Source organism: Scyliorhinus torazame, chromosome 7 (assembly GCF_047496885.1).
Source record: "Scyliorhinus torazame isolate Kashiwa2021f chromosome 7, sScyTor2.1, whole genome shotgun sequence".
In the NCBI taxonomy this organism is placed as follows: Eukaryota; Metazoa; Chordata; class Chondrichthyes; order Carcharhiniformes; family Scyliorhinidae; genus Scyliorhinus; species Scyliorhinus torazame.
The window spans coordinates 71487712-71513311 of NC_092713.1; the positions used below are offsets into that span (position 1 = coordinate 71487712).

General features: G+C 43.7%; 1 protein-coding gene across 6 annotated transcripts in view; it reads right to left on the reverse strand.

The window, feature by feature from the left end:
* Window positions 1-25600, reverse strand: part of osbpl9 (oxysterol binding protein-like 9) — a 353537-nt gene that overhangs the window by 106590 nt on the left and 221347 nt on the right. For 4 of the 6 annotated variants that reach the window (XM_072510895.1, XM_072510897.1, XM_072510899.1 and 1 more), the window contains 5 exons: window positions 21528-21575; window positions 10351-10380; window positions 10175-10225; window positions 3570-3608; window positions 1735-1828 (listed from right to left, as the gene is read on the reverse strand). In XM_072510895.1, the coding sequence (XP_072366996.1) occupies window positions 1735-1828; window positions 3570-3608; window positions 10175-10225; window positions 10351-10380; window positions 21528-21575 (262 nt within the window). Of the gene's footprint in view, window positions 1-1734; window positions 1829-2832; window positions 2856-3569; window positions 3609-10174; window positions 10226-10350; window positions 10381-21527; window positions 21576-25600 lie in introns of those variants that run through there. The other 2 variants (XM_072510896.1, XM_072510900.1) reach the window with 2 other exon arrangements.

The following is a 25600-nucleotide window of genomic DNA, read 5'->3' on the forward strand; positions in this document are numbered from 1 at the left end:
CGGTATTCTCTAAAGCCTGGCCCATAAAAACAGTAGCTTGTAAGGACCGAGGGGTCAAGGATGACTAAAACAAGTTTGGCAGATATTATCAAGTCTGCCATTTGAATTTTCAAGTGTAAAATTGGAGGATTACCAGAAAACAACCAGAATGGAAAACAATGATGGTTTTGAGAGGCATCAAATGAAGAGGCATCAACAGATGCAGAGGCAAATGAAGGGCCAAAAGTCAGGCAGTTGGGAGCTTAAACATGCAATTGGGACATTAAGGAATGTACGAAGCGGCCAGAGAGCCTCACCAGTGATCAAAGAGGAGGCAGTAAATGTGGGGTAGAGTTTATACAGATGAAGATTTTTAAGGAGCAAAGTAGGGGTGCAGACAGGAAAAGAGTTGAGACCAGAACCAGCATGGCAGCAGGCTTGAAGGGACAATGTTCCTTTGTGAAGGCTTTAGAGAGAGTGCAAAAAAGATTGATGAGAATGGTTCCAGGGAAGAACGACTTAAATTAGTGGATAGATTAGAGAAGCTGGTCCCTTAGAAAAGGAAAAGTTAAGATGGAAGTGTTCAAAATTCAGGAAGGGCCTAGGCAGAGTACATAGAGAGAAACTTTCATGTGGGAAGCTTCAAGAAGCAGAGGATATCGATTTAAGGTAGTGGGCAAAGGAACCAATGCAACAAGAGGAAAAAGTTTTTTACACAGTGAATGATTCGGATCTGAAAGCGTGGTGGTGTTAGATACTATTGAGGCTTTCAAAAGGGAACTGGACAAGCACTGAAGAAAGAAAACTCCAGGGCTGCAGGAAAGGACAAGGAAGTGAGGCTAGTTGAATTATTCTTGCAGAGAACAGGTACAGAGACAACTGGCCAAATGGTCTCCGATTGTGCTCTCGCCACAACATGATAATTATGGGTGGCATTCTCCGGCCGCGCCCGTCCGGCGACCGGAGAATCCCGCCCGAGGTCAATGGACTTCTCCATTGTCTGTGTCTTGCCCGTGGTGACCTTGCAGCAGGCAGGGTGGAAGTTCCAGCCCTACATTTCCTCATGAGTTTCACTAATCCAAGGAAATACATAATAAATACACCACAATAACTTTAAACGTCAAATATCTTCTTTTCAAATCAGTTTCATTTAGTATAGAGGGAGTTTGAAAAAAGATTAAGAAATTTTGGGCTGCAACATAAATTTTGGAACTTACAGATTGTTTTCATTGTTGACTGTATTTGAATAAAAACAGTGGCAGTCTCAGAAAGAGTCACAAGACATGTGAACAGGACTAAGCTCTATAATCCCGAAACAAGCAATAATTAGATTTTTTTCAAAATGGCAATGACTCTACTAAGTGTGTGTCACTACTAAATTAAAGGGAGAAAACTTTTGTTTTTAAACTGAAAGTGCCGCCTCAAACAATATTTTAAAATATTTCCTTTGCTTGTTCAAAAATGCATAAATTGAATTATTTGGTTATTTCACCCCCCCCCCCACCTCAAGACAAATATATAATATGAAATGTAATATTTCCTGGTTTGCCTTAAATGTAATTGATAGACTTACTAGCAAATGTTAGATAAAACTCACCTATTATAAAAAAATTAATTTTTAACCACAAAATTATGTCCATGATTAAAAACCCAAAGACAGAATCAACCAACTCTCTTTTTCATAATACAATAATAATGTTACCAATCATACACATACTTATATAATCGAATTAATTAGTAGAGACAGCGAGATACCTGGTGGCAAAACAGTTTGGGTAGGCATAGTGGTAATTACTGTTGACTCCAGAGGATTAGGTTGATAAACTCCATCGACTGGGTTGATGGTACTCTAGAGAGGTTAGAAAAAAAAAGAGGGAGATTAAAACAGTTCCATTCCATTGCTACAGTAATAATGAAAGGCAGTGGAGCACAGATACAGATCCAGAATGAAAGTCAGCTGAAACCTGACGAAGAGAAAGCTGAGGAGAAACTTAAACCAATGAATAGAGGAAGAATAACCAAAGATGAAAGCTACTATTTTGACAACAATAATCAATGCAATTTTGTTTCTGTTAGTTACATCAGCAGCTAGCGGTTAGAAGATCCATGCAAATATATGTCCTGTCGTTTAAAATGCACAGTATTTGGGGAATGTTATTTGTTTATAAATCTGGTTTCAATTATGAAAGCACAGCTAGATGAACGCACTCAATAACCATTTCAACACATCATGGAACAGTTTAGAAATTGTACAATTTTGTAAAGATTTTAACTAAGCAGCATTTTACTTGGCGAACTAGAATGATTTTTAAGACAACTAGGAAAACCTTTCTGAATACTTTTGATGGTACAGGACTATTTTTGCAACTCATTTACAATTTTAACATGTCAGTAGCCTGGCAGCAATCTTGAAACAATATATAACTACAATGTCCAAATTTGAGCATGTATAAACGGCAAATTTATTAATTCTGAACGGTGCTACTGTAGCAGTCTCATGATTATAGCATATTGCAAATAAAAACATGCGGATTAAAGCAGTTCATTGCCAAAAAGCGGAACAACATAAATATAGATAAAGCATGGACGGAATTTAAAAATGTACCATACCATGGATATTAGAAGAACGTGTAAATACGGGGAAGTGTTTTCTCATTTCTAATTAACTCATTTGTTAGTCAAATTAACACAAATCAAGTGCAATGCTTACAATAAAAAAATTTCAATTACTACATTTAAAAAGTGCAGATTTCAATTGAAAATGAAATGAAATGAAACATTTGATATTGATATCAAAGCTGAAACATACATACAATTAATTTATAAATCAACATTTTATTTCATAAGACTTACCAAATGTCATAGATGAATCCTATTAAATGCAAATGTAATGCAGTTTGCATACTGCATGGTATTGAACAAATATACCAGCAGACAGAAACTTGAAAACAGAGCATAAAAAGCTGAACATCATCTAGTTCTACAACCAGGTGAAGGAATGCCAAGCAAATATCAAGCATTGAAGCCCAGGAGCTGGACAAAGGCCTAAAAATTGCAAAAAAAACCTGTGTAACTGATTTTCAAAAAGATCAGACCAGTTTTAGGGTTGAAGGTTCCATAGCCTAGCATCTACGCAAGTCTACAAACCAGATATTTCCTGTTTAACTGTAAACTGCATTCCAGCAACTGATTAAGGTCATGCTGAACTTTAATAGTAGATCTCAAAATAAAAGCTTGCATTATTATTGTAATCCAAAAGCCTAGGATACAATATAAGGCTGCAACATGATACAGGTTTAATTTATGGCACAATTTTGACAAGCAATTAATCTGGCCAGGTACACACGTTTGAATATTAATATTCCTGTGATTTGTAATGCTTTTACAAATAAATTCACTGTAGATGCCAGGCTAGAGAAGATAGAAAGGAAAAAGAACCAGCCAACGGAGGAAAAAAGTAAACCACAGTAAATCAGTAGTTGAATGTATGATTTCCTTCTCAATTGCATTTCAAATCAATTTTTTCTTTGTATACCCAAATACAAAAGGAAAAGAGTGTAACAACATATCATACTGGTTTACAAACTTACTATGAGTCCATTTGCGTGCTTCTCCTCATTACTTTGGTCCTTAAAATTTTGGAAAGAAGAAATTTTTCAAGATACCATTAAACAACAGGTCAAAGTCTGAAATATCCCATTTAATGTTTTGGTAATCATTAGTATACTAAGTACTAAAAGTACCCAGGATTAAAACTCATTACCATTTTAACAACTACTTTTATGCAAGCGGGCTTTGAGTCTGTTTAGGTTTTGAGAATGCAATAAACAATAATTAAAAGCAAGTTATCATTTTACTGTTTTTGTTATGCATCAAAAAAATGCTATGTCCTACATTATATTACAAATAAAGCACAGGTTGCATGAAGGAATTATCGTTAGTTACACGTTTCATTACAGGACATGTAAACTACAGTCCTTTCTGCTGAGATTTGTGGCTCAACTGTAGTACATATAGTGGGTTTATATCGATCCACTACCAGGCAAGGGCATGTCCTCAACTGTGCTATCGTGGGAGAGCATCTAGAAATATTAATAAGTCCCCCAGAGGAAGGAAGGGAGATCTGAATGATCAATCACCCTACACTACACTGATCTTGTGTGCTCAAGGAAAGCTGCAGATAGGCACAAAAGTCTGAAAGTATTTTGCCGATTCTCTCACGAGAATGATGGTTGCAGAAGGCTATCCAAAGAAGAAAGGGAGACACAGATTATTTTGCTTTCAACTGACAATTCCATTACTATTAACTGAGTAGCTGAAAAGAAATTAATTTTTGCTGCTAAACTGCACACAGTATGCTGCGGAACAAGGGTATGATCACTTTTTTAATAAAAAAAATAGAAAGTTTATTTTAATATTTAGTTGGAAGCAGGACATCCTGCATGCCATTTGCAGGACATCACTTTTATACAACTAGCTGTAAAGTCATAAGAAATAGGACAGAAATAGGCCATTCAGCCCTTTGAGTCTGCTCCACTATTGAATAAGATCATGGCTGATCTAATACTCACTAAGTCCACTTTCCTGCCTTATTGCCATAGCCCTCAATTCCCCTACTGACAAAAACCTACCAAGCTCAGCCTTGAAAATGTTCAAAGACTCAGCATCCTACTGGTGTCAAGAGTCCCAAAAAGTGATCAATCAGAAGAAATTCTTTCTCAAATCTGTTTTAAATGAGCAATCCCTTATTCTGCAACTATGCCCTCTGGCCCCACACTCTCCCATGAGTGGAAACATCCTGTCAATACATACCCTGTCTAATTCCCTAAGAATCATATATATTTCAATCAAATCAGGGGCTAAATAGCTGGCTTTTAAAGCAGACCCAGGCAGGCCAGCAGCGCGGGTTCAATTCCCGTACCAGCCTCCCCGAACAGGCGCGGGAATGTGGCGACTAGGGGCTTTTCACAGTAACTTCATTTGAAGCCTACTTGTGACAATAAGCGATTTTCATTTCATTTTTTTCATTTTCAAATCACTCTTATTCTTCTGAACTCCAAAAAGTACAGACCCAACCCACAGACCCTACCCATTAAATCTTTCCTCATATGGCAGTCCCACCAAACCCAAGATCATCCAAGAAAGTGTCCCCTGTAGTGCCTCCAATGGCAATATGTCTTTCCTTAAATAAGGGGACCAAAAATGTACCCAGTATTCGAAATGTGGCCTCACTAGTACCTTGTACAGTTGCAGCAACACCCATTTACTTTTATAATATTAATCGCTTATTGTCACAAGTAGGCTTCAATGAAGTTACTGTGAAAAGCCCCAAGTCGCCACATTCCGGCGCCTGTTCGGGGAGGCTGTTATGGGAATTGAACCCACGCTGCTGGCCTTGTTCTGCATTACAAGCCAGCTGTTTAGCCCACTGTGCTAAACAGGTCCCTATGTACTCCAGCCCCTTTGAAATCAAAGCCAGTATTCTACTTGCCTTTCCCATTCGGTTCTACCCCTATATGCTAGTGTTCTGGGTTTCATGAGTAAGGACCCCAAGTCTCTTGGGCTACAACTTTCTACAGTCTCTCCCCATTTAAATAATAATCTGCCTTCTCACTCTTTCTTCCAAAAAGAACAATCTCACAAGGCAGACAGCATTATCAGAGACCCCTCCCACCCAGGCTTTGCCTTCTTCCAGACCCTTCCATCAAGCAGAAGGTACAGAAGTCTGAAGACCCGCACATCCAGACATAGGAACAGCTTCTTCCCCACAGCTACAAGACTACTCAACGACTCCCCCTCGGACTGATCTGTTCCCTGTAAGAACACTATTCACGATGCCCTATGCTGCTCTTGCTCATGTATTTGCTTTGTTTGGCCCCTTGTTCCGCACTGTAACCAATCACTGTTTGTCGATGTACTATTTGTCAATGTACTCTGTTGATTATTCTTTTTGTCTACTATGTACGTACTGTGTACATTCCCTTGGCCGCAGAAAAATACTTTTCACTGTACTTCAGTACATGAGACAATAAATCAAATCAAAAAACATTTTGCTTCCTTCCCTTTTTGAATCACATTGACAGATTTCCAATCGTTTGGCACAGTTCCAGAATCTAATGACGACCAATGCATCCACAATTTCTGTAGCTCCCTCTTGGGTGCAAACCATCAGGTCCAGGGATTTGTCAGCTTTTAAACCCATTAGTTTGCATCAAACTAATTCTCTGGTGATGGTGACTATATTTGAATCCTAATGCTGCAGCTTGAGATCTCTTACCCTTCATTATTCCGTGTCATTTCATAATTTCCCCCCCCCCCTTCAGGCCTGCAAATATTGAGTGAGTTGAGACATCTACTGAGCCTTTTCAAATACTTTTGGAATTTTTGTTCCCTGACTATAATAGCTCCTTTCAATTGTCCCCACTACATGCCCCCATCATGTACTGCAAGGGGCTGGTTTAGCACAGGGCTAAATAGCTGGCTTTTAAAGCAGACCAAGGCAGGCCAGCATCGCGGGTTCAATTCCCGTACCAGCCTCCCTGAATAGGCACCGGAATGTTGCAACTAGGGGCTTTTCACAGTAACTTCATTTGAAGCCTACTTGTGATAATAAGTGATTTTCATTTCATTTCATTTCTGCATACATTCAAAGCTACACTGAAGCTATGCTAATGATGTTTAAAAGTCCACAATAGCAATTGCTGTCTAAATTGTACCAATGATGTGAAACCTTATGCACCCAATTCTGGATTGTTTGCTGTGTGTCTATTATCTCTCATAGATGGAAGGATGCCAAAAAAAGACTCATGCACCCAAAACATTGGCTAGGTGGTGAACACATTCAAGCAGTCTTACTTAGTTTGAGATAAAGCCAATTTCCACAATTATTTCCTGCAATGGTAAAGACCTCCATACCCAATTATTACTGTCCGTATCATTCTTCATCCTACATCCAGCATTGAAACTTCCATTTGATTGGTATCCCTATCAGTGAACTGAGCATACACCCTGGCACCAACCATGAAATGCCCCACCACACACACCCCTACCCTGCCAGTATCAGCGCACCTTAGAATCTCACTACATTTAGTTCCTCTACCTTGCAGCTACTACCCACAAGAAGGACAAGGCCATTAAGAAGGACAGGAGCGACAATTACATTAGAAATACCATCACTTCCAAATCATCCACTATCCTAATTAGGACCTGTATCACTATTCCTGCATAAATGCTAGGTCACAAGCTTGGAATTATATTTAACACTATTCAAGACGATGGTCCATTAGCACTCTCTCAGGAAAACCAAAACAAAAATTACAAACAAGCAGCAATCATTTCCAGAACAACATTTTAAAGAAGAACAATACACAACAGCACTGCCAGAACTCTTGTACATATAAGAGGTGCAAATTTAGTTAGAAAACCCATGTATACATCCGTGAGCCAATATTCCACATCTTACCTTTGAGCTCCTGCCAGTATTCATCCTGCACTTAGATGAAAGTATGGTGGTGCAAAGCTAGCTAAGCTGACTGCCATAATGTAATTATATATAGATACGTACATAATTACTACAGTCCTGCATCTTCACAAGTGGCAGGATGCCACTCCAGCAAGACTGAATTATTCTCCTGCAAATTATCAATATACAATTTCATCCAAAATAGCTGCCATCAGAAATTAGGAGCGTTTTGCTTGTCTACGCTCAGAATGAAGAATTATTTTAGGAAGAGTATACAAGGTAGAAAGCTGTAGAAAAACAGTCTATGAATGAGCACCAAATAGAAAATATGGCTGGTCAGATACCAGAAACTCCATTCTTAAACAGCAATCTCATTCTGACAGATCATGGAATTCGTCTCCTGTAGGAAATGGGAATTCATCATTTCTCGAAGCCAAGCTAAAATAAAAGAGTTTAAAATTTATGGATCTAATGTTAACCACTCAAGATAAATCAAATGGAACTAGTGCACATGTCACTGGCGGGTGGAGGAGGGGAGTGAGTGGTGTGTGCATGTTGGGAGAAAGAAGCCATTGCCGTATTTGGCTCATACATACATAAGCAGCTTAATGCATCAAAATGGAACACCAAAAAGGATTTCAAATTAGGGCTTTACAATCACGCATGCATTGATTAAAATACTGTTTCACTTTGAGCAGCACAGCTTCAAAGAGTTCAAAAGGAACTTCTACAGGGCAAAACAAAATCAAGCAGGTATGTATGAAGCTGTAATTGAGATTTGTAAACATCTGGCCATGAAAGGATACCAGGCATTGAATTTAAGCTATATTGAATATAACCAATTGTGCAATATTCATACATATGTAAAAAATATTAGTAAAGCAAAAGCGACCAATGGAGAGAAATCACCATGCAGTAAACATACTATCCAGCTCTAATAAGCCATATTACACATATATATATATATATATCAGAAAGCTCTACTAGATAATGTTAAATAATGAGATTATGCTATTTAAATTTACAATTATTATTCTCTTCTTAAATCTTTTGGACAGCTGTTAGATCCCAGTTCCAAAACAAATTAAAAAATGTATAATCAGTCAACAATTTTAAATTAACATAAATAATACAGCAAAGTGAGAATTAAGCGCAAAATCAAGCAAATTGCAATTAAAAGCACTGAATTCTCCATTTACTAGCCATATATCTATTGTTCACGGTCACTGTCAAGGCCATGATTCTCTTCTCAGAATAACACGTCATCTTAAGCTGGACAGTACATCTACGAATCAGCTCAGATGGCTAAGGGTCAGGTGCACCAAAATTACAAAGCACTCCCAAAGCAGTTATCCATTTCCTTAAAAACCTTCTGATGGCTCTCCTGAGCTGCTGCTGTAGATGTATTTGTTTTAAAATAAATTCCCAATAATTTTGTACTTTATTTCCTTGAAATAATGACAATTCTGAATTGATACATAAAACAAGCACAGTAGCATTTTATATTATCCTTTGCCACGGGGACCAGTGTTCCCTCTTAAGCTGTGCACCTGACTGGCCGTGCAAATATCTATCAAATGCACACTTAACTATAACAGCCACACATATCCTGATAGTTAAATGGTGTTTACTGCCCACAAGCAAATAGCTGGTATACTTTCCCATGACAGAAAATTAATGGAAGATAGCCAAGCCTGACATGATTAATCAAGTGCTAACAACTGTCAAAATTCACTCGTGGAAGTTTTTGGAGCCCGAAGCTATATCAGCACTTATCTTCCAATGACCCTTCTCGTTTCCTCCCTCTCATCAGCCTACTCCAGAGCGGAAGCAGTAAGCTGGAAGGGAGGCCATGAGTCGGGAGGTTGGTTAAAAGAATTAGCAATTTAAGAGACAGTAAGATATTAAGAATTAGTAAGTTATTGAGAGTTAGTGAGTTAGCAAGTTATTCAGAGTTAGCAAGAGGACTTTGGAGCCAGCTACTACTACTGATCTAAGTATTCCGCTGCAGGTTTTGTAATATTATTAAAGGAAAATTGATCCCAAAGCCATTCAACACATTAAAAATATAAGGGCAGTTCTGGAGAGTTTGCTAAAAACTTTTGATTCCAAACAGAATTAAGTGCTTTCCAATCATCTTCCTTCATGGTTGAGTGAAGTGCTCAGCGAGAAACTAACAGCACTTCAACTCGGTCCAAAGTGGTCCAGGCGACGTCAATCAAAGCTTGATGTTTGTAAACTTTGTGGTTACTTTCTCAATTGACCACTTCAAAGTTACTCAACCATGAAGGGAGATGAATGGAACAATACTGACAGCTGAGGTTGGAGAAGCTGTCACTCACAGCCTAATAAAATCAATATCAAAGAGAAATGAATGAATGACTTGCAGATTAAAGATCTGAGGGGTTTAAACTCAGCTGACTGATTTTCTCTTTCCAGGAATTGTGTATTGCCCAGGTAAGTGTTAAAGCAGTGATTTGTTTCAGATTGCCTCGGTCTGTACTCCTCTCTAGCTTCCAGAGAGAGAGACTGTAAGGGGGGAAATCATTGAAACAGCACTGAACAAATACTTGCAAGTTCACATTTTACAGTGATCTTCATAATGTTGTGATGCCAAATAATTATGTTATTCTAGTAAATTTTGAGGGATTTCAAATAAAAAACCTTAGTGCACTCAATCAGGTGTAAAAACAAAGCACGTGAAGATAATTGCGCCATTAGCTGATACCTTACCTTGGCAATCTGCAGTAACACTATGCAGTGTTTAATTGATTCAACCATGCTCTGAAAAATAAAAATAGTGCAAAATCTGCAACGTTCAGAAGTATTTTTCAAAATTTAAGACAAATTTGCTGTACTAAATTAGCTTTAATTACCAGATGAGTCAATAACAACACGGATGCACTTACATTTGTTACTTCTTTGAGGCTTTCAACTTTCTACAGCAAAAAAAGGAAGAAAATAGTAAATAAACAGCAAATTTAACATTTCATTTCATCATTGGCAGGCATCATTTACTATAATGGTGTGTTAAATTGGAGACTATTACATTTACTTTGTTTTATCACTTGTTTTTGTCAAGATGTGCTGTATAGAATATTAATTTGTAATTTCATCAGCTGGTCATATATAATCAGACCTTTCTTAAAAAAGGCATGTCTGGACTTCAGATGGTGTAATGTAGGGGGAAGACGTGCACGAGGTGGCCACTGCTGGAAAACTGAACTTTTGCCATTTTTCTTGGTGCCACGGATTGTTTATGCCTCAAAACTTGTGCTAGCTTTTAGGGTAGAGGCTCTCTTTACTGAAATGCCCAGAAAAACAAGGATAAGAAAGTTTTGAGTAGAAACCCATTGACAGAGTCTGCGATTCCTCAGGGTTCAATGGCAAGTAAGATGGCAGAGTCAGGATCTTTCTCTCCAACCACTCCACTAACGGCTAAGGTCCTCATCAACATCTTGGCGAGAGAGTTTGAGAAGCACCAACAAATTATGTTGGAAGAGCTTCCCTGGCCCCCATTCCTGAGGCTCTGGGAAAGACTAATGAGATCACCGAAGTCCCGGAAGTCATGATCAAGGGTATGGAGGCAGCTTTATTAGTCCATAATGATCAGATTGCCGCACTGGAGTCTGATCGGACTTCAATAGTTGATACGAATGATAGAGCCAAGTTGAATGATCTGGAAAACAGGTCCAGGAGGCAGAACATCCGGAATATGGAATGGCCATGTTCGTCAAAATGGTAGGTGAGGGTGAATCCGCATCCGTATAATGGCCGGGTCCATTGCTCACTTCGGCCGAAGCCCCAATCTGAAGATCCACCACGTGCAGTAATTGAGAGATTTAATAGATATAAGGAAAAACAGAGCTCCCCCCGTCCCCGTACTATACCCTGCCAGACCTTTGACGCTCCCAGTGCCTTACCCATAGATAATAGCCCGAATTCCATCTGTAACCTCTACCATTCCTTAAGCAGCCCCTCCTCCGGGGTATCCTGCATCTGCAGGATTTCCTCCACTAGCCTTTCTATCTCCGCCCACTCCGCCTTCTCCCTATGTGACTGAATCAAAATAAACTCCCCCCACCCACCCATCACCCCAACCACTGCCTTCAGTGCCTCCCAAATCGTACCTGCCGAAACCGCCCCCATATCATTAATCTCTACATAACCCCAGATGCCAACTGCTCTATAGCAGTGGGGAAAGTGGGCACCCCTGCCTCGTCCCCTGATGTAACCTGAAATAGTCTGATCTCACCCGATTCGTCCACACACACTCGCCACCGGTGCCTGACATAACAACCGCACCCAACCGGACCCAGTCCACAAAACCCTGCTCAAACCCAAACCATCCCAGGGCCTCCCATTAGAATGCCCACTCCACCCGATCAAAGGCCTTCTCTGCATCCATGGCCACCACCACCTCTACCTCGCGCCCTTCTGGAGACTTCATGATCACATTGAGTACCTTCCTAATGTTGGTTGCCAGATGCCTCCCCTTAACAAACCCCATATGGTCCTCCCCTATTACCCCTGGGACACAGTCTTCGATCCTCGTGGCCAAGATCTTTGGCAGTAGTTTGGCATCTACATTTAACAGGGTGATCGGTCTATACAACCCACATTTTCCTGGATCCTTATCTCACTTTAAAATGAGGGAGATCGACGCCTGTGACAACGTCAGGGGGAGTAGTCCCAGCTCCTTCGCCTCATTGAAGGCCCTTATCAATAGCGATCCCAACACTCCTGCAAACTTCTTGTAGAATTCCATTGATTGCACTTACCCGATTGCATCACCTCAGCCCCTCCACTACTTCTACCAGCCCAATTGGGGCCCCCAGGCCCTCCACCAACTCATCAACTTTTGGGAACTCGAACCTTTCCAGAAACCACCTCATCCCTCTTCCCCAGCTGGGGGTTTCGACTCGTACAATTTACTACAGAAGTCCCTAAACATCGCGTTAACCCCTGCCGGGTCCAAGACCGTATCCCCACCTGTGTCCTTCACGTTCCCAATCTCTCTCGCCGTCTCTTGCTTCCTCAACTGGTGTGCAAACATCCTGCTCGCATTCTCCCCATACGCATATACCGCCCCTCTCACACTTCTCAACTGCCCAACCGCCTTATCCGTAGATAATAGCCCAAATTCCATCTGCAACCTCTGCCGCTCCTTAAGCAGCCCTTCTGCATATCTCCTGCTCACCAGCAGGAATTCCTCCACTTGCCTTTCTATCTCCGCCCACTCCGCTTCTCCGTATGGGACCGAATCAAAGTAAACTCCCCACCCTGCCTTCAATGCCTCCCAAACCTAAATGATAAATCCCAAATGGGATTTATCCTAGGATTCTCTGGGAAGCCAGGGAAGAGATTGCCGAGCCTTTGGCTTTGATTTTTATGTCATCATTGGCTACAGGAATAGTGCCAGAGGACTGGAGGATAGCAAATATGGTTCCTTTGTTCAAGAAGGTGAGTAGAGACAACCCCGGCAACTATAGACCGGTGAGCCTCACGTCTGCTGTGGGTAAAGTCTTGGAGGGGATTATAAGAGTCAAGATTTATAATCATCTAGATAGGAATAATATGATTAGGGATAGTCAGCATGGCTTTGTGAAGGGTAGGTCATGCCTCACAAACCTTATCGAGTTCTTTGAGAAGGTGACTGAACAGGTAGACGAGGGTAGAGCAGTTGATGTGGTGCATATAGATTTCAGTAAAGCGTTTGATAAGGTTCCCCAGGGTAGGCTATTGCAGAAAATACAGAGGCTGGGGATTGAGGGTGATTTAGAGATGTGGATCAGAAATTGGCTAGCTGAAAGAAGACAGAGGGTGGTGGTTGACAGGAAATGTTCAGAATGGAGTTCAGTTACAAGTGGCGTACCACAAGGATCTGTTCTGGAGCCGTTGCTGTTTGTCATTTTTATAAATGACCTAGAGGAGGGCGCAGAAGGGTGGGTGAGTAAATTTGCAGACAACACTAAAGTCGGTGGTGTTGTCGACAGTGCGGAAGGATGTTGCAGGTTACAGAGGGACATAGATAAGCTGCAGAGCTGGGCTGAGAGGTGGCAAATGGAGTTTAATGTAGAGAAGTGTGAGGTGATTCACTTTGGAAGGAATAACAGGAATGCGGAATATTTGGCTAATGGTAAAATTCTTGGAAGTGTGGATGAGCAGAGGGATCTCGGTGTCCATGTACATAGATCCCTGAAAGTTGCCACCCAGGTTGATAGGGTTGTGAAGAAGGCCTATGGAGTGTTGGCCTTTATTGGTAGAGGGATTGAGTTCCGGAGTCATGAGGTCATGTTGCAGCTGTACAAAACTCTGGTACGGCCGCATTTGGGGTATTGCGTACAGTTCTGGTCACCTCATTATAGGAAGGACGTGGAAGCTTTGGAACGGATGCAGAGGAGATTTGCCAGGATGTTGCCTGTATGGAGGGAAAATCTTATGAGGAAAGGCGAATGGACTTGAGGTTGTTTTCGTTAGAGAGAAGAAGGTTAAGAGGAGACTTAATAGAGGCATACAAAATGATCAGGGGGTTAGATAGGGTGGACAGTGAGAGCCTTCTCCCGCGGATGGAAATGGCTAGCACGAGGGGACATAGCCTTAAACTGAGAGGTAATAGATATAGGACAGAGGTCAGAGGTAGGTTCTTTACGCAAAGAGTGGTGAGGCCGTGGAATGCCCTACCTGCAACAGTAGTGAACTCGCCAACATTGAGGGCATTTTAAAGTTTATTGGATAAGCATTTGGATGATAATGGCATAGTGTAAGTTAGATGGCTTTTGTTTTTTGACTTCCCATGTCGGTGCAACATCGTGGGCCGAAGGGCCTGTACTGCACTGTATCATTCTATGTTCTATGTAAACCGTACCTGCCGAAACCTCCCCCGTATCATTAATCTCTACATAACCCCGGATGGCCTTCCTCACCCACTCGCATGCCTCTGCCTCCGCCAACAGACCAACATCCAGCCTCCAATGCGGGCACTGGGCACCCGCTTTGTTCACTCATTATCCACCCACTATTGCCGAATACTCGGTATCAACCATCCCTGCCAACAACGTCTTGTCAAACACAAAGAAGTCTATTCATGAGTACACGCTGTGCACATGAGGGTAAAATGAAAATTCCCCCCCTCCCCCCTCTTGACCGGCCCATTCAATCGTCGCACGTTCCACGTGATCTCGGGCGCGCACCGTCATTGATCCTCCTCCCCTTACATTTTAAAAGCCTTACCCCTGTCAGCAGTGCGTTCCTACCTCCCCCCCAGCCCCAGTCCCCCCAAGCAACAACCCCTGCCCCATCCCCCACTAACCTTCTGCACACCCCCCACTGCGCTTTTGTGAACTAGCCCGCCCAGCTAGCCTGGCAGCCCCCACCCATGGCACCCAACATCCTACCCCCCACTGATTCCCCCCCCCCAGCTCAAACATCATACTAGTGCAAACAACAAACAACCCCACCCCAAGCACACGTCTTCCAACAAATAACAAAAACAAACCCGAAGCCGAAGTAATGGCCCCAAACATTTATTAAAACAGAGCCGGCTCCTTCATTCCCCTCCAGTAAGCCCACAATCCTGATATTCTGCCTGCGCGACTGGTTTTCAACTTTTTCCAGGAGCCGCCTCTGCTGATCTCACATCAGCCCCATCTCCGCTGCCGTCGAGGCAAACTGTTCCTCATGTGCCTCCACCTCCTCCTCCATCTTCTGAACCTGCGCCGCCAGCTTCGTCTACACGCGGTCAACCACCACCCTAATCGAATCCACCGCTCGGGCCAGGCGTTCTCCTTGCGTTGCTGGGTGAATTTCTTGTTCAGGAAGCCCACCAGCTGCCCTGTTGACCACCGAGCCGGCAGGGCCACTCCCTGCCCCTCCGCCATCTCCACGTGCGTCACAGGCACTGCACCAACTCTTACAGTCTGATCCCCTCTTTTGCGACCGTTTCTGGCCATGTCCATACATAATGGATCAATCTCTTCCACTTACTCTCCTGCACCTTTTTGCCTCCTCACATCCACCCATTAACCGGGGAACGGTCCGAACAAACTGCCACAAGCGGGAGCCACCAAATGTGCGACCACTCGCACCATGGCCACCACCAGAAGTGCGGGACGCGTTCGTTAAAAAGCATAAGTTGGGTGATGTGTAATGTCAGGATATGTTGTATTGTCTGTATTGACTGCTCTTGTCTTTTAAAAAACTTGTTCTTTATATTAATATATGCTTTCCTTTCTATTTTTTAAAAAGAGAGAAAAGAAAAGTTGTTTGGAGCGATATTTAGTCGCTGCTGGGGGTGCAAGTTAAAGGAGGTTCTGGCAATCTTTTATTCTATTTATTTTTCCATTTCTCCAGTGGGAGTCTCCCTGCTGACTCGAGAGTTAGTTAGTTAATGGGAGTGATTTCAGAGGGTTTGTTGCAGCTCATTGGAGTGTTTCTTTTTAGAAAACGAGCTTGAATGCCGCATGGAGCTGAGGACCCAGGTTCGATCCTGGCTCTGGGTCACTATCCGTATGGAATTTGCACATTCTCCCCGTGTCTGCGTGGGTTTCATCCCCACAACCCAAAGATGAGCAGCGTAGGTGGATTGGCCACACTAAATTGCCCCTTAAATTGGAAAATATTAATTGGGTATTCTAAATCTATTTTAAAAACCGAGCTTATATAGAGTTTTTGTTTTGTTTTTGTTAAAATGTAGCTTTTAGTTCTATTCTATTTGTGGAGGGGGGTTGATTGGCTTGCTCTCTTTTGCTTTTAGTGGTGGGCACATTCAATGGTGATGGCATTGCTGGGGACGGAGGCTAATTTGCTGACGCCGTCTGTTGCTTTTCCTTTGACCAGTCCTTGGTTTGGCGGCCATCTTGGGTGGATTTATTTTGCTTTACCTTGAGGGTCAAGGACTAGTCCAGGCTGCCCACTTGAGGGTCAGGGATCAGATCAGGCTCTGAAAGGGGTGGGTGAGATAGGTTATTCATTCTGGTTTTGATGGCAGGGCCAGGGGTACAGTGATTTTAATTCACGAAAGAGCTCAGTTTTCTTCCTCTAAGATTGTAGCCGACTTCAATGGTTGATACGTTATTGCTGGTGGTTCCCTGTTGAGCACCCCAGTTGTTATGGTTAACATTTATGCCCCCAACTGGGATGTTACAAATTTCTTTAACACCCTGTTGGCTTCCTTCCCTAATCTTGACTCACATCAGTTGATTTTAGGAGGGGACCTGAACTGTGTTTTGGACCCTATTTTAGATTGTTCCACGCCTAAATCCCTGGTTCCATCGGGGAGGGCCTGGGCTTTAGCAGAAGTTCAATAACCAGTGGGCATAGATTTAAGCTAATGGCCAGGAGATTTAAAGGGAATTGGAGGACAGACATTTTCACTCAGAGGGTGGTGGGTCCCTGGCCACGGGTCGCTGTCCGTGTGGAGTTTGTCCATTCTCCCAGTGTCTGTGTGGGTCTCACCCTCACAACCCAAAGATGTGCAGGTTCGGTGGATTGGCCATGCTAAATTGCCTCTTAATTTGGAAAAAAGAGTTGGGCACTCTAAAAAAATTTTAAAACAAGAGGGTGGTGGGAATCTGGGGCGAAATTTTCCGACCCCCCGCCGGGTCGGAGAATCGCCGGGGGCTGGCGTGAATCCCGCCCCCGCCGGTTGCCGAAGTCTCCGGCACCAGAGATTCGGCGGGGGTGGGAATCGCGGCGCGCCGGTTGGCGGGCACCCCCGCTCAATTCTCCGGCCCGGATGGGCCGAAGTCCCGCCGATAAATTGCCTGTCCCGCCGGCGTAAATTGAACCACCTACCTTACTGGCGGGACAAGGCGGCGTGGGCGGGCTCCGGGTTCCTGGGGGGGGGGGGGGGGGGGGGGGCGCGCGGGGCGATCTGGCCCCGGGGGTGTCCTCACGGTGGCCTGGCCCGCGATCGGGGCCCACCGATCCGCGGGCGGGCCTGTGCCGTGGGGGCTCTCTTTCCCTTCTGCCTCCGCCAAGGTCTCCACCATGGCGGAGGTGGAAGAGACTCCCTCCACTGCGCATGCGTGGGAAACTGTCGGCGGCCGCTGACGCTCCCACGCATGCGCCGCCCGGGGATGTCATTTCTGCGCCAGCTGGCGGGGCACCAAAGGCCTTTTCCGCCAGCTGGCGGGGCGAAAATTCCTCCGGCGTCGGCCTAGCCCCTCAATGTTGGGGCTCAGCCCCCAAAGATGCGGAGCATTCCGCACCTTTGGGGCGGCACGATGCCCGTCTGATTGGTGCCGTTTTGGGCGCCAGTCGGCGGATATCGCGCCATTTCCGGAGAATTTCGCCCCTGGAATCACTGCTTGGAAGAGGGGGGAACCCTCAAAACATTTAAGAAACATTTAGATGAGCACTTGAAACATCACAGCATAGAAATCTGGAAAATGGAATTAGGATAGGTGCTTGATGGTCAGTGCAGACATAATGGGCTGTGCTCTATGAAGCAATGACTGATGATTTGCCTTGGGAGTTGTTAACAACACACAACTGATGCAGCGGAGGTATGAAGTGAAGGAATATTTAGCAGAATTTCCAGAAGAATGCATACCTACTCACAGACGATGGATGAGTCCACCCAGGCTACGAGTACGGCCATATCCCTGGATTGTGTGCACTTTTCTTCATGGAGAGATGGACTACCCCCATGGAGAGCCTAATCCAGCAAGACACTCAGTGGATCTCAGAGATACTTGCAAAACTGCATGCCTTCGTTTTGTCCACAAAGCCAATGCAGCACGCCCGGGAAGGAGGAACGGGGTGCCTGGATTCTCCAATATAATAATCATAATCTTTATTGTCACAAGTAGGCTTACATCAACACTGCAATGCAGTTACTGGGAAAAGGCCCTAGTCACCACATTCCGGCACCTGTTCGGGTACACAGAGGGAGAATTCAGAATACCCAATTCCCCTAACAGCACGTCTTTTGGGACTTGTGGGAGGAAACCGGAGCACCCGGAGGAAACCCACGCAGACACAAGGAGAATGTGCAGACTCCACACAGACAGTGACCCAAGGCAAGAATCGAATCTGGGACCCTGGAGCTGTGAAGCAACAGTGCTACCCACTGTGCCGCTCACATGTCCTTGACCATTTTAGGTTAGCAGGGATGTGTGTTGCAAGGGAGAAGATGTGGGCGAGTTCTGCTTTTGGAGACTCCTCTCTAGGTGCCCTTGATATCAACAGCAGCTCCTTGGCCCCACTGCCAGTGACTAGTGCCTTCAGGAGTTTTGACAATAGAGACGTCACCTATGGTTGGGCAGCCCGAGAATGGCTACCAACATCATCCCAAGCCACAGGAAAGCCTGATCAGCAATCTGCCTCCATCACAGCTGGCGGCACAGAGTGAGTGCTTCAAAGAAGCAATCATAAGAGTGTTAAGAAAAGCACCTAGCTACTCTTGTGTTTCATGGGTGTATAAAATATTTAGATAATAAGCCTGGTTAATGTCTTGCGGCTCAATAAATCTTGCGTTCACTGTTGGTGCTCCTCATTCCAGTTCTTACTGCCTTGAGATCTCATCATGAGGCAGTGATAGACTAATCTGCATCCATTTAGCTCCTCCTCCTTGCCATTCCAATTCCAGAGTTGTGCTCAGTTAGTTCGTCTCAGCCAGAGAAATGCTATGGATACCATACCTACCTTCAACATCCTTGGAATAAGGAGTGAAAATCAGCCAATAATTCTAACAAGCTTTCTGCTTTAGTGAATCATTAGGGTACGTGGAATTCCAGAAAGCGTCCGTCAAGGTACCTCACAAAAGGTTACGTCGTAAGATAAGAGCCCATGGTGTTGGAGGCAATGCACTGACATGGATAGAGAGCACAGAGCTGTGTTATTGTGTCTTGACACAGGATCACAGTCTGAGCAAGGAGCTGTGTTAGTGTGTCATGGTTAGCACTGTTGCTGCACAGTGCAAGGGACCTGGGTTCGATGCCCGGCTTCGGTCACTGTCTGTGCGGAGTCTGCATGTTCTCCCAGTGTCTTCGTGGATTTCCTCCGGGTGCTCCGGTTTCCTCCCATAATTCCCAAATGACGCGTTTGTTAGGTTAATTGGATATTCTGAATTCTCCCTCAGTGTACCCGAACAGGCGCCAGAGTGTAGCGAATAGGGGATTTTCACAGTAACTTAATTGCAGTGTTAATGTGAGCCTACTTGTGACACTAATAAAGATTATTAGAGAATTGGCTAATGGGCAGGAAACAACAAGTGAGGATAAGGTGTTCTTTTTTAGACTAGCGACCTGTAACCTGTGGAGCTCCACGGGGATGAGTGCTGGGACAGCAATGATTTACAATTTATATTGATGACTTGAGAGGAAGGAACTGTAGCCAAATTTGCAGGTGACGCAACATTAGGTGGAAAGGCAAGTTGTGAGAGGGATACAAACATTTTGCAAAGAGACATTAATAGGTTAGTAAGTGGGCAAAAAGTTGGCAAATGGACTATAATGTTGGAAAATGTGAAGTTGTTAATTTTGGAAGGGAGAACAAGAGAACAGAGTATTATTTAAATGGAGAGAAATTGCAGAAAGCTGCAACACAAAGGGCCTTGCGGGTACCTTGTGTATGAAACACAAAAAGCTAGCACACAGGTGCAGCAGGTAATCAGGGAGGATAATGGAATGTTGGTCCTTATTTACAGGGGGTTGGAGTATAAGAATATGGAAGTCTTGCTGCAACTATACAAGACCCTGGTTAGAGCACATCTAGAGTATGGAGAGCAGTTTTGGTCCCCTTATTTAAGGGAAGATATCATTTCATTGGAGGCAGTTCAGAGGAGGTTCACCAGGATGGTCCCCAATTTGGAGGGATTGTCTTATAAGCAAAGTTTAAATAGGTTGGGGCTCTACTCATTGGAATTTAGAAGAATGAGAGGTGATCTCATTGAAACATACAGAATTCTTAAGGAGCACAGGATAAATGCTGAGAGGATGTTTCCCCTCATGGGAGAGTCTAGGACCAGAGGGTATAGACTCAGAATAAAGGGGTGTCAGTTTAAGACGGAGATGAGGAGGAATTTCTTCTCTCAGAGTTGAGAGTCTTTGCAACTCCTTGCCACAGAGAGCTGCAGGGGCAGAACCTTTGTGTATATTTAAGGCTGAGACAGATGGATTCTTGATCAGTAAGGGAATCAAGGGTTACAGAGAAAGGGCAGGAAAGTAGATGTAAGGAACGTTGGATCAGCCATGATCCCATTGAATGGCAGAGAAGGCTCGAGGGGCCGAATGGCTTACTCCTGTTCCTATTTCTCATGGATGGGTTTGGCTGCTCAAAAAATACAGACATCACTGTCAAATTAACACTTGAGGATTGTATGAGGCGCGGAATCTTTGGAACCATAATCAAGAATGTAGTCAACCTGGGCAGCATGGTGGCGCAGTGGTTAGCACTGCTGCCTCACGGTGCTGAGGTCCCAGGTTCGATCCCGGCTCTGAGTCACTGTCTGTGTGGAGTTAGCACATTCTCTTCGTGTTTGCCTGGGTTTCACCACGACAACCCAAAGATGTGCAGGATAAATGGATTGGCTATGCTAAAATTGCTCTGTAATTGGAAAAATAAGTTGGGTACTCTAAATTTTTATTTTTAAAAAAGAATGTAGTCAACAAAACAAATTTATGGGAGAAGTGAAAACTGCCAAATAAATTAGGTTGGAAGAATTATGGAAATCAACTATGTCAGTTATGTGCAGAGAGAATGAAAATTTAGAGTTTCAACTTACATCCAGGGGCACCAAATAACCCAAATTCATTTGCATTATTTTGTTTTAAGGAAGTACATTTCTTAAAAAGATGTTTTAAAACAACAGCATTTTCCCACTTGTCAAATAATTTGCATTCACTCAGTCAAGACAATTGTCCACAAAAATTCCCAAATACATTTATTCTCCCTTTGTTCTGCATGAATCCTTTTCATTTCTCATTAATTAAGCAAATTAAGTTGAATAGGCTGGAATCATCATCTATTTTTGGATTTTATTTCTACTAAAAATTAAACATTTCAAATACTACTGATGTGCAAATCATTAATTTAATTAAAATAAAAACGTTAAATAACATTGAAGAACAGAGGCACTTACCCTTCTCTGTTCATCATCGTTGCAAGTTTTGACTTTTTCATCAAATAACTAAAAGTATGAATAAAGTATATGAGCAATTCTAACAGAAATACACTGTGCATTCTCCTCTACAGAGCAGATGCATTGAGACCTAATAAACATCCTTCTTTTCTCTGTTCGAGCAGACACAGCACAGACCAGACCCTAATGCTCAGTCTGTTTAGAACCACATGTACGAAGATATTGCTTCACAATGTACAATCATCAACAATAGTTTCAGTAAAATAAAACTGATTATCTGGCATAACACTAATGATAAATTAGCCTTTAAATTGTATCTGGATTGACATATTAAAAAAACATTACATCTAAAAGTTTATAAAACCTTGCTTCATGTTGTCAAACTTTGTGCTTTTTCCATTTAAAAAAAAACATTTAGAGTACCCAATTATTTTTTTTCTCCAATTTAGGGGCAATTTAGCGTGGCCAATCCACCTAACCTACACGTCTTTGGGTTATGGGGATGAAACCCACATAGACACGGGGAGAATGTGCAAACTCCGCACAGACAGTGACCCTGAGCCGGGACTGAACCCGGGTCCTCAGCGCCATAGGCGGCAATGCTAGCCACTGCACCGCCCTGCTGTTTCCATTATAAATCCCTATTGTTGTAGTTACAGTAGAAACTATCTATCTAACCTGAATGAATATTTTGCTTCAGTATTCACTAGAAAGAGGGAACTTGTTGCTCGTGAGAACAGCGTGAACCAGGTTAATACGCTCGAACAGGTTGATATTAAGAAGGAGGATGTGCTGGAAATTTTGAAAAGCATCAAGATAGATCAGTCCCCTGGGCCAGACGGGATATACCCAAGGTTACTACGGGAAGCAAGGGAGATTGCTGCGCTGTTGGCAATGATCTTTGCATCCTCACTCTCCACTGGAGTAGCACCGAATGGTTGGAGGGAGGCGAATGTTGTTCCCGTGTTCAAGAAAGGGAATAGGGAAATCCCTGGGAGTCAGTCTTAAGTCTGTGGTGAGCAAAAATACTGGAAAGGATTTTGAGAGATATTATTTAGAAAAACATAAAAAGTTTGAGTAGAACAGATGAAGGAGGACATTCGAAGTTGGGACATGCTCTCGCTGTCACTGGCAGGGAGAGTACAGACCGTTAAATTAACGGTTCTCCCGAGGTTTCTGTTTGTTTTTCAGTGCCTCCCCATCTTTATCCCAAGGGCCTTTTTTAAACGAGTTAACAAGGTGATTTGGGGTTTTATGTGAACGGCTAAAACCCCGCAAGTGAAGAAAGTGTTGCTGGAGCATGGCCGAGGGGAGGGTGGGTTGGCGCTGCTGAACTTTAGCAACTATTACTGGGCGGCAAATATAGGAAGTGGGTAGTTGGGGGAGGGGTGGTCGGTATGGGAGCATGTAGAGGCGGCATTGTGCAAGGACACAAGTTTGGAGGCATTGGTAATGGCATCTCTGCCATTCTCACCGGCCCGGTACTCCACAAGCCCGGTGGTAGTGGCGGCCCTGAGAGTCTTGAGGGCAGTGGAGGAAGCATATGAGAGTGGAGGGAGCATCGGTCTGGACCCCGATTTGCAGTAACCATCGGTTTGTACCGAGAAGGCTGGATGGGGGATTTCGGAGATGGCAGAGAGCAGTGATTGAGAGGATGGGGAATCTATTTATAGATGGGAGCTTCCTCTGTTTGAAGGATTTAGAGGAGAAATTAGAACTGCCAGCAGGAAATGGATTCAGATATCTGCAGGTACGGGATTTTTTGCAAAGGCAGGTTTCGACCTTTCCACTCCCACCGCCACGGGCGATACAGGACAGGGTAGTTTCCAGAATGGGGGTGAGAGAGGGGAAGATTTCGGATATTTATAAAGAACTCATGCAGTTGGAGGAAACGCAGACAGAGGAGCTAAAGCGCAAGTGGGAAGATCTTTGGGCGGATGCATTAAGCAGAGTCAGCACATCCTCATCATGTACCAGGCTCAGCCTGGTTCAGTTTATGGTTGTCCACCGAGCACACATGACGGTGGCCCGGATGAGTAATTTTTTTGGGATAGAGGACAGGTGTGCGAGATGTGCTGGAGGACCAGCAAACCATGCCCATTTGTTTTGGGCATTTCTGTAGCTTAGTGGATTTTGGCAGGGTTTTTACAGAGGTCATGTCCACAGTGTTAAAAAACAAGGATGGTGCCGAGTCCAGAGGTGCCAATTTTCGGAGTGTCGGAAGATCCGGGAGTCCAGGGGGTAAGAGAGGCTGACGTCATGACCTTTGCCTCTTTGGTAGCCCGGAGATGGATATTGTTAGTGTGGAGGGACTCGAAGCCCCTGAATTCAGAGATCTGGCTTAGTGACATGGTCTGGTTTCTCAGACTTGAGAAAATAATGCTCGCCCTAAGAGGGTCAATGTTAGGGTTCGTCCGGTGGTGGCAGCCGTTTGTCGACTTTGGAGAAAACTAATTGTCAGCAGAGGTGGGTGTGTGTGGGGTGGTGGTGGTGGTGGTGGTGGTGGTGGGCGGTGGGGGGGTTTAATCATAGATTATCATAGAATTTACAGTGCAGATTATTGTTTAGAGGAGGTGGGACTTGTGAGGGAGGGAGGCGGCCTTTGCACTATGTTTATATTTGTATTTGTACTGTTTACTGTTATTATTATAAATGCCTTAATAAAATGTTTTTCAAAAAAAAAAAAAAAAGGAAAGCATAGAAAATTAAAGATAAATCAGCATGGCAGGGTCCCAGGGAAAATGGGTCCCAGGATTTTGATTCACGACAGAGAGGAATGGAGATATAGTTCCAAATCAGGACGGTATGTTGCTTGTAGAGAAACTTGCATGGTGTTCCCATGCATTTGATGCCGTTGCTCTTCTAGATAGCAGTACTTTTGAAGGAATCTGGTGACTGCTGCAGATGGGTGGCACGGTGGTGGAGTGGCGCTGAGGACCCAGGTTCAATCCAAGGCCCTGGGTCATTGTCTGTGTGGAGTTTGCACAGTCTCGATTATCCACATGGGTTTCACCCAAAGGTGTGCAAGTTAGGTGGATTGGCCACACTAAATTGCCCCTTAATTGGAAACAAAATAATTGGGTACTCTAAAAATGTTGCAGACATCTTGTAGATGGTACACACTGTTGCACCACTGTGCTTCTGTGGTTCAAGAGGCGAAAGTTTAACATGGTAGATGGGAGGGCAGCACGGTAGCATGGTGGTTAGCACAATTGCTTCACAGCTCCAGGGTGCCAGGTTCGATTCCCGGCTTGGGTCACTGTCTGTGCGGAGTCTGCACATCCTCCCAGTGTGTGCGTGGGTTTCCTCCGGGTGCTCCGGTTTCCTCCCACAGTCTAAAGATGTGCAGGTTAGGTGGATTGGCCATGATAAATTGCCCTTAGTGTTGGGTGGGGTTACTGGGTTATGGGGATAGGGTGGAGGTGTGGGCTTGGGTAGGGTGCTCTTTCAAAGAGCCGGTGCAGACACGATGGGCCGAATGGCCTCCTTCTGCACTGTAAATTCTATGATTCTATGATGATGATGTCAGTCAAGCGGGCTGCTTTGTCCTGCATGGTGTTGAACTTCCGAGTGTTCTTGGGCTGCACTCATTCAGGCAAGTTGAGTTTATTCCTTTGCACTCCTAACTTGTTCCTTGCAGATGGTTGACAAGCTTTGGGGAGCCAAGAGGCGAGTTACTCGCTGCAGAATTCCTAGCCTCTGACGCACCTCTGAAGCCACAATACTTAAATGGGTGGTCCAGTTCAGCATCTGCTTAATGATATCTCCAATGTGTTAACAGAGAGAATTTCAATTATGGTAATGCTATTGATTATCAAGGGGATCTAGTTAGATTCTCTCTTGTCAGAGATGGTCATTGCCTGGCAGAAAACATTCGTACCACACATCAGGCCACGCCTGAACATTGTCTAGTTCTTGTTGTATATGGACATCGACTGCTTTAGTAGATTGAGAAAATCTGGCCATTCAGCTCACAGAAAATCACTAAAAATGCTTTGATTGTTTTTATGGGTACAGTGTCATCTTTTTTCGCTATTTGTAATCCAGAAGCCTGGGCTAATAATCTGAAGATG